Source organism: Cyanistes caeruleus, chromosome 1, assembly GCF_971803275.1.
Source record: "Cyanistes caeruleus chromosome 1, bCyaCae1.hap1.1, whole genome shotgun sequence".
NCBI classification, from domain to species: domain Eukaryota; kingdom Metazoa; phylum Chordata; class Aves; order Passeriformes; family Paridae; genus Cyanistes; species Cyanistes caeruleus.
Window position 1 is genome coordinate 149,051,985 of NC_141701.1, and position 15,990 is coordinate 149,067,974.

At 41.7% G+C, this 15,990-nt stretch overlaps 1 protein-coding gene across 3 annotated transcripts in view; it reads right to left on the bottom strand.

Annotated features, from left to right (window-relative positions):
• Positions 1-15,990, bottom strand: part of CRHR2 (corticotropin releasing hormone receptor 2) — a 135,923-nt gene that overhangs the window by 21,076 nt on the left and 98,857 nt on the right. For all 3 annotated transcript variants that reach the window (XM_086866698.1, XM_086866720.1, XM_086866709.1), the window contains 2 exons: positions 14,538-14,598; positions 10,495-10,567 (listed from right to left, as the gene is read on the bottom strand). In XM_086866698.1, the coding sequence (XP_086722824.1) occupies positions 10,495-10,567; positions 14,538-14,598 (134 nt within the window). The remainder of the gene's footprint in view (positions 1-10,494; positions 10,568-14,537; positions 14,599-15,990) is intronic.

The window sequence follows — 15,990 nt, forward strand, 5'->3', positions numbered from 1 at the left end:
ATCTGCTAGTGCTTTTCTTGCATAGTGCAAAAATTAAGGAGATTTTAAAAAGCCCACCAAACTGAAGAGAAGATTGATTTGTAGACTGATCAGTGGAAGAATTTGACTTTTAGGAGCAAAACTCTTTGGAGCTGCTTTCAGAGCACAAAGTAGGGCAGCTTACAAGACATGGGTCTGTCCCAAAGCTGTCAGAACTACACAACTGATGGGGTCCCAGCACAGAAAATATTTACCTCACACACAATTCCAGGGCATTTTTCAGCCCATGAACAGAACAATTCTGTGACTGACATCTGAATATTTACAAACACTACAGTAGAGCTGACAAATGTGCTCCTTTTCCCCTCCATGCTATGGGGTGTATTTCAATGTTTACATCTCATGGCATCCATCAGAGCATTCCCTGTTGCATGGCTCAGAGCAAATGGAGCAACAAAACACCTGAGCAGGCACTGGGAGACTGGCAGCACTGGGAATTGTGCAAACACGCTACCTGAGATGCAAAAACACCGTTCCACCAGCTAAAACATTTGTGGAAATAATTTCCTTAGCCCTGGGGAGTACAAGAAATAAATAAAACAGTGCAGCCTGTGTGTTTGTTCTACTCAGAATTGTTTTTGTCATATTAAGAGCTTGAAGTCGACGGGTTCACACTTTATTTATCAGAGACAAAACCAGCTCCGTATCTTGGTTTGAGCTGAATCTTAAACTCCCCACACTGGTGACTGCACTGCTCTTCAGTAACACAAAGAGAAATGAATGGAGTGGCCTTCACCCACAGAAAGAAAACTTTCCCCTTTGAAATTCTGCTGCTAAATCTTGAGGTTCTCCATCAGCTCAGGGCCATGTTTGGGTTATTTCTACCGAGGATGCAAAAGAGGCACCAATCCAAAACGTGCCAGTTTTGCAATTGCAATGAGAAGTGCCAGACTGAATTATAGACACTTAGGTAAGAGCTAATTCCAAATATCAGTCAGACTCATTACATGGCATTATCATAATGAACTGGGCTGAAGAAGGCATTTCAAGTTTCATGAGTCCTTCCTCAATGTGACAGCATCCTGCCATCTGAACTGGAAATTCAAATTGCCACAGCCTGCATCAGAAAATTAGGGATTCTGGCCTTTTCTGAAATTCAGTTGCATAGTCGTGATTCATCAGTCCAGAAGAATTGCTAGCTGAAAATTCTGGGAGTTATTTAGTCAGAAACACTCTCATTCTATAAAAGCCTGTTTTTAATTCTCCCAGTTATTTATTTTTGTATTTATTATTATTTATATTTATTTATTTTGTATTTATTATTGTTATTTATTATTGTATTTATTCTCCCAGTTATTAATTCTGCCCAAGCCCAGAGCACAGGAGCACCTGAGGAACCCCTGCATCCCCAAAATCTGAGAGTGGCACTGGCACCTGTGGCACAAATGCCACATGTAACGCCAGGTGAGAAACCTCAGCTCTCTGCAAGAGCACCAGGAAGGCAGTGCTGACTTTTAACAAACTGCCCAGGTGTCTGAGAAAAGCCTGCCAGGACATAATTTCTAATTACATTTTCTAGGAGAAGCTAACAGCAGCATTGGCCACTCAAACTGAATCCTCCTCCCGAGTAATCTCAGTCTGAACTTCAGAGTGAATTTCACTCTGCTTCTTCCATTATTCTTGTAGTGTTCTTTTACCAGTTCTGGTAACCAGAGAATCAGAGAATCAGTTCTGCAAACCACAAAATTGTGTTATTTTTTTTTTTAAAAGGCTGGTGAATGGGACAGGTGGAAGGAGAGTATCTGGAGCTGGAGGGAAGGTACTGGAAAAATGGGACTCATGTATATGCCCAAGAGGTGATGGCTTGTATGCAGAGGACCATCAAGTCAGGAGAATCCTCTGGCCTTTTCAGTGCGTAAGAGGAGGTTAGAAAAATAATTCATAGCTCCTTCTGGCTTTAGAATCTTCTTTAGAATGTGTGAAGCTCCTTCAATGCTTGGTTTTCCACTTTTCCATCAGTTTCTCTGCCCAGCTGTTGCTGCAGCAGGACAGGACATGAGTGCAGCCGTGTTCCACACACAGCTCCTGCTGCTGGCTTCATCCCAGTTTCTCCAGGAAAAGGAATAACTGATTCTCCCCCATTCTAGATTTAGTATCTAAGAGAGAAAAGCCAAGTGACTTGGCCTTGGCTATGAATCAATTCCATCCCAGAGTGAGGATAAGAAGAGCAAGAGCATAAGGAACTGAGTTGGGTTGGCATAATTTCTTGTTAGATTAAGCAGTTGGTTATCCCAAGATCTATTTATATTCACTGGAAAGAAATGGAAACTTTTCAACAGCAGTTCATCTGACATATTTTAAATGAGTGTTTTTGGACTAATAGGGCTTGGACTTGAACCAGCTGTCCACACAAATCTTCCACCTGATCTTCAGATTCCCCAGGATATCCCATGTGAGCTTCAGTGAAGTGAATGGGGCTGTGTCGACAGAGGTTCTGTGACAGTACAGTCTGTGGAAGCTTAAAAATGTTTTGAGGCACCAACATTTTGTCTCTATTAAGGTTTCTCTGAGAGATCTTTAAGGCTTGGATTAGGGTCACCCCTACAATGCGAGGAAAAAAATCCAAGGGAGAAGATGAAAATGGGAAAACGTGAAAAATACTTATTTCTGGTTTTGCCTTCTAGAAGCACATCTCAGCATATTCAATTTCAATGATTTCTTTAAAAAAAGAACAACAAATTTCAGAAAAAGACACTTGGCTCAGTAGGGCCTTTTAGCAGCACTCAGAGGGGTCTGATCAGGTTTCAGTGCATAATCAGATGGGGTTTTAATTGTCTGTCTGTCCCTGCTGGGCCTGAGAGCACAGCTCTGGGGATGATGGGGGAGTTTGCTCAGGAGAGAGGACACAGTCTGGGAATCAAGCAGGGGACAGGCTGCTGCACACAGCCTGCAGGAGCTGAAGGCTTGGAGATGAAAATGGAGCTGTTTTCTCAGCTGGAGAGAAACCATGCAGTTCTAGTGGCTACCAGCCTGAGCCTGATTTACAGGTAGAGAAGAGGAAGCCTCTGGTGTTTGTTCCTCAGAGAGATCGCAGTGTTTCAGAGGAAGAAGGTTCTCACTCCACTGCAAAGTGAGTTTTCCTAGAAAAGAGCCTAAGTGCTGTATTGAGCAAAGTACACAATTATTTGTCAAGGACTTTTTTGTTATTATCGGAGCTCTGTGTCAACAGATTAATTCCTCTGAGCTGGGCAGCTCTAACAAAACCCACACATCAGTTCCATAAATGGAGACTCAGGAAAGGTAATTTAAGAGAGGTAATGATAAAAGGCAGTGCATCCTTTTTATTTCTCTTTAGGCTCATTTTCTGTTTTCATTCATTTCTGTTTATCCATGTTTTCTGCTTCCTAATGGAAAACATAACTAAGGATTTTTACCTTGACATTTACTGGTAGATGAAATGAATCCAAAGGCAAAGTCTTGAAGACAGAATAAAGTGGCTTATTTCTTCTTCTCCTTTATTTATGCCATGCTAAGAATATCACTATTGCTGGAATAAGACCCTCTCCAACTACAGATGGGAAAGAAAAAGTTTTGATTTCTTGACAGAAGTTTAGTCTTTCCATTTCTAAATTGGGATGAAAATTCAGACCCCCAAAATGGAGTTACAAGCCAGTGATCCAGAAAGTATTTGAGCCATCTGTTTTGGCACTGTTCTATTATAACCTGAACACAGGAGCCCAGAAAATCTTATAAACTAAAAGAAACTTCTCAGTAAATGATTTTGGTGGTAAGTTTTCTGTCATAAAACCAAACTCTGCCTGGGAGGAAATTTATCTCCTTTATCAAGATGAAATAGCCAAAGTGCACAAAAGAGTCAGTGCTGACTCTGAGGGCTTCTTTGCAGTTTTCCCCAAGCCCAGGAGTTCCAAAGGGAGGTCATTAAGCTCTGCTCTTTCTTTTGAGCATTTAATGGACAACTGGCTTTTATTTTGCTCATTTTCTGCTGGGCTTTGTATGTGATGCTTCACAGAAAGCTTGTGCTCCTGTGCTTCCTAGAATGTTTGTTCCTCTTCACTCCCAGGAACTGTAAAAGTTATTCCATTTATGCAGTGCTGTAAAATCACCTCAGGGTTAAGTAACTCAGATTGGGATCAGAGCAGTTCTTTGAGTGGCAGCTCTGGATGCTGCCATCCTGACCTCAGATGAGCACTCTGCCAGTTCATTAATGCTTTAATTGTTCTACCATGTTGGCCTGACCTGATCCTCAGACAGGGCTTTTGATCACAAAAGTTTCCTTTTCAAAGGTCACAGGCACCACGAGTCCTTTGGGCAAAGGGCTGGAAAACACTTTTATGTACAATCAGGAATAACGAGACATGATTATGAAGAATGAACATTTCACAAACAGAAGTAGAAATTTCAGAAAATTTGTAGAGTGTGTGTGGTATTGGACACCTTGCTGGGCACTTATTGACCCCACAACTACAAAATATAAACAGCAGAAAGTCAGTAATAGCAATGGTAATAAAATTTGAAATAAATTCTAGATGGACTGTACTCAAACCAGTACATTATCTCTGTGCCCTGTGCAGACAGCACAACCTGCATGCAAAACAGCAGAAATTATGATCAAAGCCTTGCAAGAAGAACTTGGGGATGTCAACAGGTCATGAACTGCAAACCTGCAGCACTGGAGGAACTGCTCATCTTTAGAGAAAAGAAATTTTAAAAAATCAATAGGAAAACTAATTTGATCAGTGTTGGAGAAAAAGCATAAGCCATTCAGAGAGGAAGGAGAAGGGGAAATTAAAAAAAAATCAATAATAATAATAGTAATAGTAATAGTAACAGTAACAGTAATAATAATAATAATAATAATAATCTCAGTTTCTGAACAGAACAATACAGAAGTGAAAAGAGAAGTGTGAAGAGAGTCAGTAGAAACTAAGAAAATATTCAGACAAGCAACTGCATCAGCAAGGAGGATACTCACACAGGATTAGGGAATGCTTTTCAGCAAAAAAACCCATAAATGAAATGCATACAGCTACATACACAGGTGAGACATTTCTATACATAAAATAGTGAGTGAGAAAACTCTGATTTCTTTAGATCAGAGGAACTTCAGCAATGTGGACTGTGGTGTTTGAAATGCAGCATGGCAGATCAAAAGAAGTGAAGACAGTTACAGGACAAGGGGGAAGGGCTTCAAATTGAAATAGAGTTGGTTTAGATTGGATATTAGGAGGAAATTCTTCCCTGTGAGGGTGGGCAGGCTCTGGCACAGGGTGCCCAGAGAAGCTGTGGCTGCCCCTGGATCTCTGGAAGTCTCCAAGGCCAGGTTGGACCGAGCTTGGAACACCCTGGGATAGTGGAAAGACAACTCTCACTTATGAAAACTTTATTTTTGTCAATTTTTTTTCCTGTCATGGCCTTCCAGAAGTTCTCTGAAAGAGTCAATATGAGGACAAGGGAGATCCAGTGGATAATCCTCTGAAAGAAATTCAAACTCCAAACTCCAAAGGTTTCCATAGAAATTTGGCTGTTGCAGGTTTGAAGGGGAGATCACTATGCATAAGAACACAAGGAAAAAGGGCAGGAACACATACATATGTGTGTGTATATATATATACACACACACATATATTATTCTGATTTTTCAGTGGAAAGATCTGTGCTGTTTCACACAAATCTCAGTGATCTGTAAAAGGGATTGAAGAACAGGCTGACAGATTTTTAGTGGCAGTAAACTGCTCACAACAGCAAAAATCAAGACTGATTGCAAAGAGCTGTCCAGGGACTGAGTGATCAGGCAATAATCTGGCACAGAAAATCACCTGATGTGAAGGTAACACCACGGGGGAGACAAACAATCTCAGCTTTACATGGAGAGTTATGAGCTTTGGGAGTTTTCATTCACAGTAGAAATGCTGGAATTACACTCTCTGGCTCCCTGAAAACCTCATCTCAGTTCCCAGCAGGAGAAAGGAAACAAAAAAAAAAGCTTGGAATTACTGATGAAGAAAATAAACCAGGCAAGAGGATGCAGATGTAAAAATTCATTTGTGTGGTCACACCTTGATTACTGGGGCCAGCTTTGATCTTGCCACCACAAAAATGCTGCATCTTTAATGAGCAGCACATCATGAAGACCTTTGGCTATCTGTGGTTTTCTCTCTTGAGCAGAGTTCCACACTGAAATAAGGACCCTTAACTCCTCTACTTGTCATCCAGGAATCTCAAAGCAAGGGAGGACAATTTTTAAATAGATAATTTTAAAATAGATAATCATTAAAGTGGCTTTGTAGCTGGGGAAGTTGAGCTCTGAGCAGCAATCTAACTTATTCAAAATTAAATAAATGATGAAGGCAGAGGCAGAAGTGAAATCCAGGTCTTCCCCCACCTCATACACCCACTCACTCCAGCAGCTAATTGGTTGTACTGAATTATTTTCAACCAGACACAAAAAACCCCAGAGGTTGCAAAACTGTTCAGTTCTTGAGCACAAGAGGGGAAAAAAAAAATAAAAAAATCTATTAAAGCAGAGTGAAAGGTTTTGGGGGAAAAAAATTGATCTGCCTGTTTGAAAAATTACAAATTTATACAGTCTTAGCTCTGAGAAATATTGCAAAGGGGGGTTCATAGCTGGGGTGAATTCACAGCAGAAGTTACTGAGGGAAAAAGCAGCTCAGGGAACTGCCCCTGGTGCCTCTTCTCTGAGGTTTGTCCTCTGACCCTGCTGTGTTTTTGTGGTTCACCAGTTCTTTGGCAGTTTTACATCTAAAATTGCAAGAAATGTGTTTTCCTTAACAAAATCAGGAAGAAATTCCCTGGCATTTTTTTTTCCCAACCCTTTCTTTAGCTTCAGAGAGGGATGTGTGATTAAAACTCAGCTATGTGACTCTGAGAAAACAGATCAGAACTGAAAAACCCCAATGTGCTCATTTAAAGAGAAAATACCTTATAGAGTGTGTTTTTCTAGTGCTATCAGAAATTGAATTTCAGAGCATCTAATGTGCTCAGTTATTAGTTCTCTTGTGGGATATGTGCAAATCAAAATCCATTCAGGAATGAAACAAACAAAAAAAAGATGATTACCTAAATTTTCTTTCTCACATGTTTTGCCAGTAAAAATACAGGTTTCTTGCTCAATATACGGAATCAGCACTTTAAAGTTTCCTTTTCTTCTGAAATTGTGTATGAAATACTTTCCCTGTTTTCAGCCCAAGTCAATCTCTAAGCTCCTTCTACAGACAAGTAGAAAATCAATCAATCAATCAATCAATCAATCAATCAACCAATCAATCAATTAAGCAACTCCACTGCCTCATTCAAAGATTTTGTACCCTAGATACAACACAGTAATGTGATCTAGAGGTGGACTTGAGGGCTGCTGCCATGATCAAAGGCCTTTTTTAGGCTAATCCTTATTTCCCAGTGAGGCTTAGAGCTCCTGCATGACCTGTTCCTTGTCTCACACCATCCTGAGGTAAGAAAATGAGAAATCAAAATCAGTGGAAAGTAATTTTTGACAGAAAAAAAAAATCCTTAAAAATTATATTTAAACAGAATTGCATCTTTAGAAGGAAGTTTTATCCCTCCAAGAATATTCAGCTCTCTAATTGTATTGGCACTGGTTGGTGCAATGATGCTTCTGGAACACACAAAGATGTGTCCAAGAGGGAACCAAAGCTCACCCTGAGTTGGACACTGAGCTCTTGGCTCTTCACTCAGGTGGGTGAAGCCAATTCTAACTGGTGGAGTGTTCCCAGGAGCACAGGAACTGTAATTTCATGGAGGATTTAGAATTTCAGCTTTCAGTGTTAGTCCTCTTTTGGAAATAACATTTCCTCTTCTAATATTCACATGTCTTTATTTTTCCAGCAGAGGCCTGGGATAGTTGTCTCACAGAATTGTCATAGAAGGGTTTGGGTTGGAAGGGACCTTAAAGCCCATCCAGTCCCACCCCTGTCCTGGGCAGGGACACCTCCCACTGTCCCAGGCTGCTCCAAGCCCTGTCCAACCTGGCCTTGGACACTTCCAGGGATCCAGGGGCAGCCACAGCTGCTCTGGGCACCCTGTGCCAGGGCCTGCCCACCCTCATAGGGAAGAATTTCTTCCCAATATCCCATCTTAATCTACTCTCCATCATCTTCAAACCATTCCCCCTTGCTCCATGAGGACTCTGCCCTGTCCTGTTCGTTCTTTCACAAAACACAATTTGCAGCTCCATTTCAATTCCTCATTAGTTCAAATCCAACTCATGAGCGGTGACTGAAAGTGGTCCCAGAGTTGTCCTATTTTTGAAATCCCTGTGTTTTCCACTTGAGGTGATCACTGTTCACTGGAGGGAGGAGGAAGGCAGAGCTTTGTCCCTGTCTGAGCTAAGGCAGAGACAGAATCACATCTGAGGGCGGTGATGCCTGGCTGTGCTGCCCTGAGTGCGTGGCAGATGTCAGATTTCAGTGCTCTTAATCCAGCACTTTTCACAGCACCCTTGAAAGGGTCAGTGACTCCAATAACAGCAAGTGATGCTTCAGTCATTATCTGCAGTTTGAATTTATTCACATAAGGATCAAAAAAATGAGCACGTCAAGCGGCTTTAAGACACCGCGGGGTTGTGGGTTTTAATTAGAAACACTCCAAAAGTGAACTGACAGTTCAAATTAAAAAAAAACAAAACCAAAAACAAAAGCAGGGGGGCAGATTTTAGGAATTAGGAGTTATTGCAACAGGAACTTTCAGATTTGCCATTTAGATTTTGTGTGCAGAGGGTTGCTTTCCACCCCCAGCGGAGCTTTCTTGGGGGGAATAACCCTGAAGCCAGGGGAGGAAGGGCTCACCCTTACATTGCTTCTGTCAATTCTATCAGCTCCTTTCCACTCCACAGTGCAATTACTGCTGTTATCTCATTAGTGTTTTAATTAGGGCTCAAGTGCAGGCAGGCCAAGGTAGGAAGGTTCAATTCACAGCACCAGGTCTGGGCTCTTCAGTCACTGGCTCAGTTTAGAGGAGTCTCAAGGCTGTTCCAAATTAGAGACACATATAATGACCTGTACAAAAAGTGTCAGCCCCCAACTGTACCTCCAGAGATACCCTTGGGTCTCTCTGGGGTCTTTAAATAATTACAGTGCTGTTCTGGGGAGAGAAAAAACCATTTTCATGACTCTGTGGTATCTGTCAGAGATGCTACCCAATGATTTCACAGATCCTGTGGACTAAAAGGGTTATGGAAAATTCAGAGTCACAGATTTCCAGGAAATGATGTGAAACCCAGGTCCTCCAAGTATAAATCTCCCACCTTGTGTTGTCTAAATAAGATTTATTTGTGAGGGAATCTCTGTATCAGTGAGGTCAATTTACTGTGAGGCTTTTTGCTTTTGTGATGGTGATGCCTTAAGCTTAATAAGTTAAGCTCCCTCAGCAGCACAAATTATATTTTGTATATCACACCCAATTGCTATTTCTCTCCTTAGAACATAAATAAAAGAATTTTTACAGAAAAACATACTCCTATTATGTTGTTTTTTTTTCCTCTTCTCAGGTGATCTTTTTGCTGTATCTTAACAATTAACACAGAAGTGAACTCTCCTGCTCTCAGGACACACACTCAGATCAGCTGCTGGGCAACACAGAAACCTTTTTCACGCTGACTTCCTTGAACAGGGCACTGACAAGGTGAGAACATGAGGCTTCTCAGCCTTGAGAAAGCTGCCAGTGGTGCCTGTCCAGGACCATTTGCACCTTCCCCTTGGGGGCTGGAGTGACATAAGAGGCAGCTACAGCAAACCTTGATTCCCTAAGAGAGGGGAACCCACTGAGCCTGGAAGAGCAGAAGAATTTTTTTCAGCTTACTAATAGCTAATTAATGCTTTCCATCCACACTCAGTTTTGGGTTTTTTTATGATTTTTTTCTGGGAAAGCACCACTGTGCTTCAGCTGAAGGCTCAAAGTGGGTTATGAATGAGCTTCCTTCTCCCTCTGCCTACTTGGTTGGCACAAGAGACAGAGTGTTGGGTAAACAGATAAACAGCCTGTAAGCGTGGGCAGCACTGGGAAGGGAACTTCATAACAGGGAATCTAGAAACAAACACACAGCAGTGATGTAGAAAATGGAGATGACTGTGAAAGATGCAATTCCTGACCGTGATTATTACATTTTTCTAAATAATGTGTGTGACAGAATTGCTGTAGTTGTCATCCAAGTGGAGGAGCAGATATTGTAATGCACCCCCTGGCTTTGAACATTTCTCCTTCCCACCTCTCAAAACCTTGCACAAAGGCAAACAGCACTGCAGAGGGAGGAGGAAAGAATGGCCTAAACCCAAAGAAACAGCCCAAACCAAATCATTTCAATTCTTGCAGTGTTATCTGCTGTGGCCACTTCAGAGAACACCTGAAGATGTTTGGTCTTGTTTGTGTCTCATTTCCCATAAAAGCAGATGTGGAACGTGACAGATGAAATTTCCTCTCAGTGGGAGAGGGCAGTGTCCTCCCACCCATGCAAACACTTACCAGGAGAACAAGAATCACTGGCCCTTGGTAGATGTAGTCAATATATTTCCCTGGCTCTTTTCCAAACCAGCATCTGTAAAAAACAAAACAAATAAGAAATAAATTTGCAAAGGTAAATTCACTTTTAGACTGTAACATGAAGGACACTGTAGAGAGGTTCCTTTACTCACTGCATTGTTTAATCACATATAAATAACCAGCAAATAACTGAATTTTCTGCTGCACATCACCTGTTGTTGGACACAGATCTGAACTCCACTTTCCCCTGCCATTAGAAAATTCATGTTCCCTCTATGGTTTTGGCTATTGCCTATGTAAATATTTACAAGTATGAGAACCTGCTATAAGAAGGATACAGGAGATGTCTGAGAAACAGATTAAAGAAATATTCTGTGTAAGAAAAGAAAAACCCTGTTACCCATTGCAGTTCCCAGAGACACAAAGTAAGTGCTGCTAATTAAAGCAAATGTCTCAAGTTGCATGGAAATGCTGTCTAAATAAAACACTGAATGGCTAAGTCCCAGCTTATCCCATTGGCTTTGGATGAATTTGGGGACTACTGGGGACTCTGGAAGTGCTCAGAAACCATGCAGATGTGGCACGTGGGGACATGGGTTAGCAAAGGACCTGGCAGTGCTGGGTGAGTGGCTGAGCTCCATGATCCAAGACTTAATGATTCCATGGCCACCAAAGCCAGCAGGCAGAACAGAGACACCACTTGAAACCACCAACTCCTGCTCCAACATCCCCTTCTAAACTGTCTGGGACAACCCAAACCAGGCTGGGAAATGGGCTCAGGTGAAGTCACAGGTGAAGTGAGTGGCCTCAGAGCAGAGGAGAGCCTGGATGTGTCACACATGACTGAGAACCGACTTGACTTCCTCTAATTCCAAGTGTTTTTCTCCCTGCTGTGTTACACAAGAGCCCTGTGATTTCACAGCAACCCACACTGACACTCACTTCATCCTCTTCGCTGAGAACAATAAATCTGCTCTGTTTATGCTGGTAAATGAATGAGACTGGACTCAGGTCTGAACTCACACCATTCCATTTTCCTTGGGGTAGTTTTGGTCCAGGCTGAAAACTAACTAAGTCCAAAACTATTCCTGGGGAACAAATCTGGAGCTAGCAGGAGCCAGAGGACATTCCCAATAGTCCACAAACTGCAGCTCCACTGATTTTGGAGGCCAAGATATTTGGAAGGTATTTGGAAGTTGAGCCCTAGGAATTAATCCAGGCCTAGCTAATTTAGTGTTACAGCTACAGCCACGGGGTCTGGATCCAGGATTCCACCAAGCAAAGACAGCTTTGCATGCATAATTCCTTCAAGCTTAGATCATTGGAGCTCCAGATCCCTTAGGAAGTAGACTTTGGAGTTCAAGGGTCTGAGAGTTTTTTGCCTGTCATGGATACCCCATAATAAGTCCCTACAGCAAAAGTTATGCCTTCCCCATGTTTGCTTTGTGAAACAGATAATTTAGAGACTGGATAACTGGAGCCATGGAAACAAAGGTAATTCCTGAGCCAGGGAGACCATGGAGCCACATTTGCTCTTTTACAAGCAGCAAGATGCAATAGGCTGCCTCAAAGAGGTTGGAGTCTGTAAAACACGACCTCACGAGTCCAGGGGAAATGAACTGGGATTAGGAAAGCTCTGGTTCCGAGGGGATCCTTGTGGATCACACCTCACCCTGGAAGCCTCTCTCCAAAATGTGTTGTTTGCTAAAACAGGAGGAGCTGCTTGCCCACTACAGGATGCTCTGAGTGGACAGGAGTGTTGAGGTACGCAGCTGGAATCAGGAACACAGTTCAGGACCTCACAATTATTGGCCTTTTCTTGGCTCAATTCCTAAATCCTTTAAGTTCCAAATGAATGAGAAAGCTTTGGATGTTTTAGAAATGTGAAAGATGTCTGCTATTCCCTGCTGCATTGGCTGAAAATGAGTGTGAATTGATAATTCTGCAACTCATCTTCCAAAATTTGGGCATGAGAGCAAGACTTGGAATAAGGTACTTCCTCCAGCCAAGTTATCATCCAAGAAGAATCCCCAGGGCAGCCTTAAATGAATGAAACTGTGTTTCTGAATTTTATTTTTTTTTGTGTAGCTGGAAAGACATGAAAAAAAATAATTACAAGATAGGCCAGGGCAGGAAACAAATTTCTCCAGAACTTGCAAGATCTACATTTGAGGGAAGATTTTGAAGGGTATTTTGGGAGAACTATTTTTTATTGCCTGAAACTCAGAGAACTAAGAGAAGCAAAGAGTTCCTGGGAAGCTGTCTGCTCTAGCAGAGGGACTAATATGAAGCAGACTGAGGCATGTGGTGGAACTTAGTGGGCTAGAAAAGTCAGCAAAGAATTTGGAACTAAACTGGTAGAGCACAAATGAGGCTCCAGGGCAAAGGCTGCTTGTTGCTCTTTGGAATTTAAATGTTGCTTAGCTGGAAGACCAAAATGCTGAAATTTGTTATCTGAAGTCCAAGGTTGTGCTGTGTGAAGAGTTAATGTGGATTAATTTCCACATTGAGGAAACAAAGTTGTGGCCAAAGACAGACTCTGCAACACAGGATTCTCCAGGGGAGTTGGTGCTCCAAGGTTCCTTTTGTAGGTAGTGGAGAAAAAAAAAACTCAACAGCTTTTTTAGGTCTGTGTTCATCTCATTAGGTTATAAACCAGATCTGAGAGGAGACAGCTATTTGCCAGAAACATTATAAATGTCTGCAATTGATTAGCAATACTTCACATTTAGAGTCTTAACTGTTCCAACTAGGATTTCCAGCTAAGGTATTGCAAAACTGTTCTGCCAATTATCTGAACTCTTACTTTAAATCCAACACAAGACATTGTTCCTGGAATAAAACAATTTCTTTAAAACCACGAAGAGAAACATAAATCACTGACAATTATTTGCTGCATCTCTGATAATTATTTGGTGCATGTGTGAAATAAAAGCCGTTTAACCACTTTTTATTCTTTTTTTACCTCTGGAAAGATAAATAAACACCCCCTGAATATTGAAGAGGACAATTTAGGAAGACAGTTGTGATAAGACTCAGATATGTAAAACACATTTCTGTTGAATAGCACTACTTAATATTCTTCTGGGCACTCTGATAGTTCTTTATATAACCAAACCCACCACTGGTTTTATCACTGTTGTTAATTAGATCTCACTAATGTTCTTCCCCTTAGCAAATGCCCATCAATGAAATTACTGCAATAACACTTAATAATTTGTGTGTGTTTTTTTTAAGTTGAGGTTTAACAGTACTTTTTTTTTTTTTTCTTTCAGAGTTGCCATATTTTGCGAAAGAACTGATAAACCCCAGACAGGATATTTGCCACAGCACCAATTAAAATTGCCTCACTGTGCAGAAAATGATCTCTATTAAATACAAAGATTAAAAAGTTAGGAAGTTGGTTGAAGCATTTCCTTAACATTCTTTCTATTTTGAGCTTTTAAACTACAATAAGCTACACAACCTGAACCCCAGCTGAACCTCCACCCAACTTAAATGGATCCTCAGATGGAGAAAGAGGAACTTCCCATTTTTCCTGAATTTTGGGCAGTCTCAAACAGTCTTGGAAGCTGCAGACAAATCCATTTTTGCTGCCTGTGTCCAGCTGTCTGGGTCTGACCTCCTGGGAGCAGCACATGATTCCCCCGTGCTCAGGACAAATGGACAAAAGCTCTGGCACGGAGCAAAGTCAGGACCCTGGATTTTAGAAAAGGAAATTCCAGCTGTTTGAAGAATTAGGGGATGATATCCCCCTGGGGACCCATCTTTAGGGACAGAGGAACTGACCAGACCTGCAGCTCTTTAAGGATGTTTATCAAGAAGGAGAGCTCTCCAATCCCACATGTAAGAAATCGGGGAGGGACTGGGCATGGCTGAGCAAGGAGCAGCTCCTCAAACTGAGGAAGAAGGAAATGCACAGCCAGTGGAAGCAGGAATATGTGACCTGGGATGTGGTTCAGATGTGTATTCATTTCCTAATTTGTTTAGAGAGCCACACAAACACAAATATTAACATCACTTACTGTTCATTTTCGTAATACAGCTTGCCAATGGCCCAGGCAATGATGATTGGACAGGGAATACCTGCAGAAGCAAAAAAAAGTTAGGAGTTAATTATGACTGGATGGATTTGTCCATGGTACCAAAGTAAATTCAGATTTGTGTGAGGAGAGTCTGAGTTAATGAATGGGAGACTCTCAACAATTGTGGTCCTATCTTGGTCTGATTGATACATCACAACTGCTAAGATTGTTTAATTTAAAAATGAAAAAAGATCATCTCAACAAAACTTTAGTACCAGCAGGGAAAGTTAATAAAATTACTATCACACACAAAAATACCTATATTTTCACGTAAGTGACCAGAAGAATTTTGGCTGACTTAAAGGCAGTTTTGGTTCCTTTTTATTTTCCTGCAGCTGATACAGCAGAATCTTAAAAGACAACACTTGGAAGTGGGTGTTTATGTTTTTATCTCCCAGGGTCCAAGAAGTTTGTAAATACACTGTGATCTCTAGATGAAGCACACTTTCAAACTTGCAACAATTTGAGTTGAGTGTTCCTTATGAAATGGGATTGTGAGAAAGAACAGCTTGAGATGTTGCAGTATCAGAATTCTTGGGTTTTTTTTCTCTTTCTGAAGGATCTAGCTACTTTTAACCTTACAGACATCACTGCACTCCCTAACAAGTGTTTGTGTTGGCCTCCCAAACCAGCTGGTTTGAAGGGGATTTGCTGGAGGAGGGACCTGGAAGGGAGGAAGAGTAAATGGAAGTGGCTTCTTTACTCACACTCAGGCAAGGACTAGACTGAAGTCAAAATTAAAAGGGGAGATTTTTCCCTTTCCATTCTCCCTTTAACTTTTCACCTCAGGAAAACCCAGACAAGTCCAGCCTCACCAGCTCCATCCCCCATTCCAGACTGCAGGTTGATGTCTCTCTGAAACCCCTGAAATCCCTGAGGTGAGTGCAAAGACAGAGCCCCAGTGACTCTCATGAGTATCTGCCTCTACCCCAGTGAGGGTAACATGTGTCAAACCCTCGTGGAGCAGCAGAGGTGGATTTATCTCTAACACAAATTTTTCCCTTTTAACCTGCTCCTTCTGTGTGAAAGGGAGGCTTTAAAGAGATGGAAAGAGAACCACAACACAGAGGGGATGGGGCTGAGTTGCTAAAGGGTCATCTTTAACCTCAGGAAGAAGTACAGCAGCTCTGATCTCCTGCCCCATCATTCCTGGTGGCTCCTGTGTCCTTCAAATGATCATGTTTTATTCCATCCTGCTCACCAGGGACTCAAAGGGTCTGGTGCTCTCATCTCCCCATGTTCTTGGGAGGAATGGACACAGAAAATGGAACCATGCTCTCTCTCCAGAAGGAAAACATTTTACTTTTCCTTGTTAAGTAAAGAATAGGGATTTGAGAATGTGACTGGTAAAAAAATGTGTATGAGGAGGCAGAGCAGAGCCAGAATGCACCCA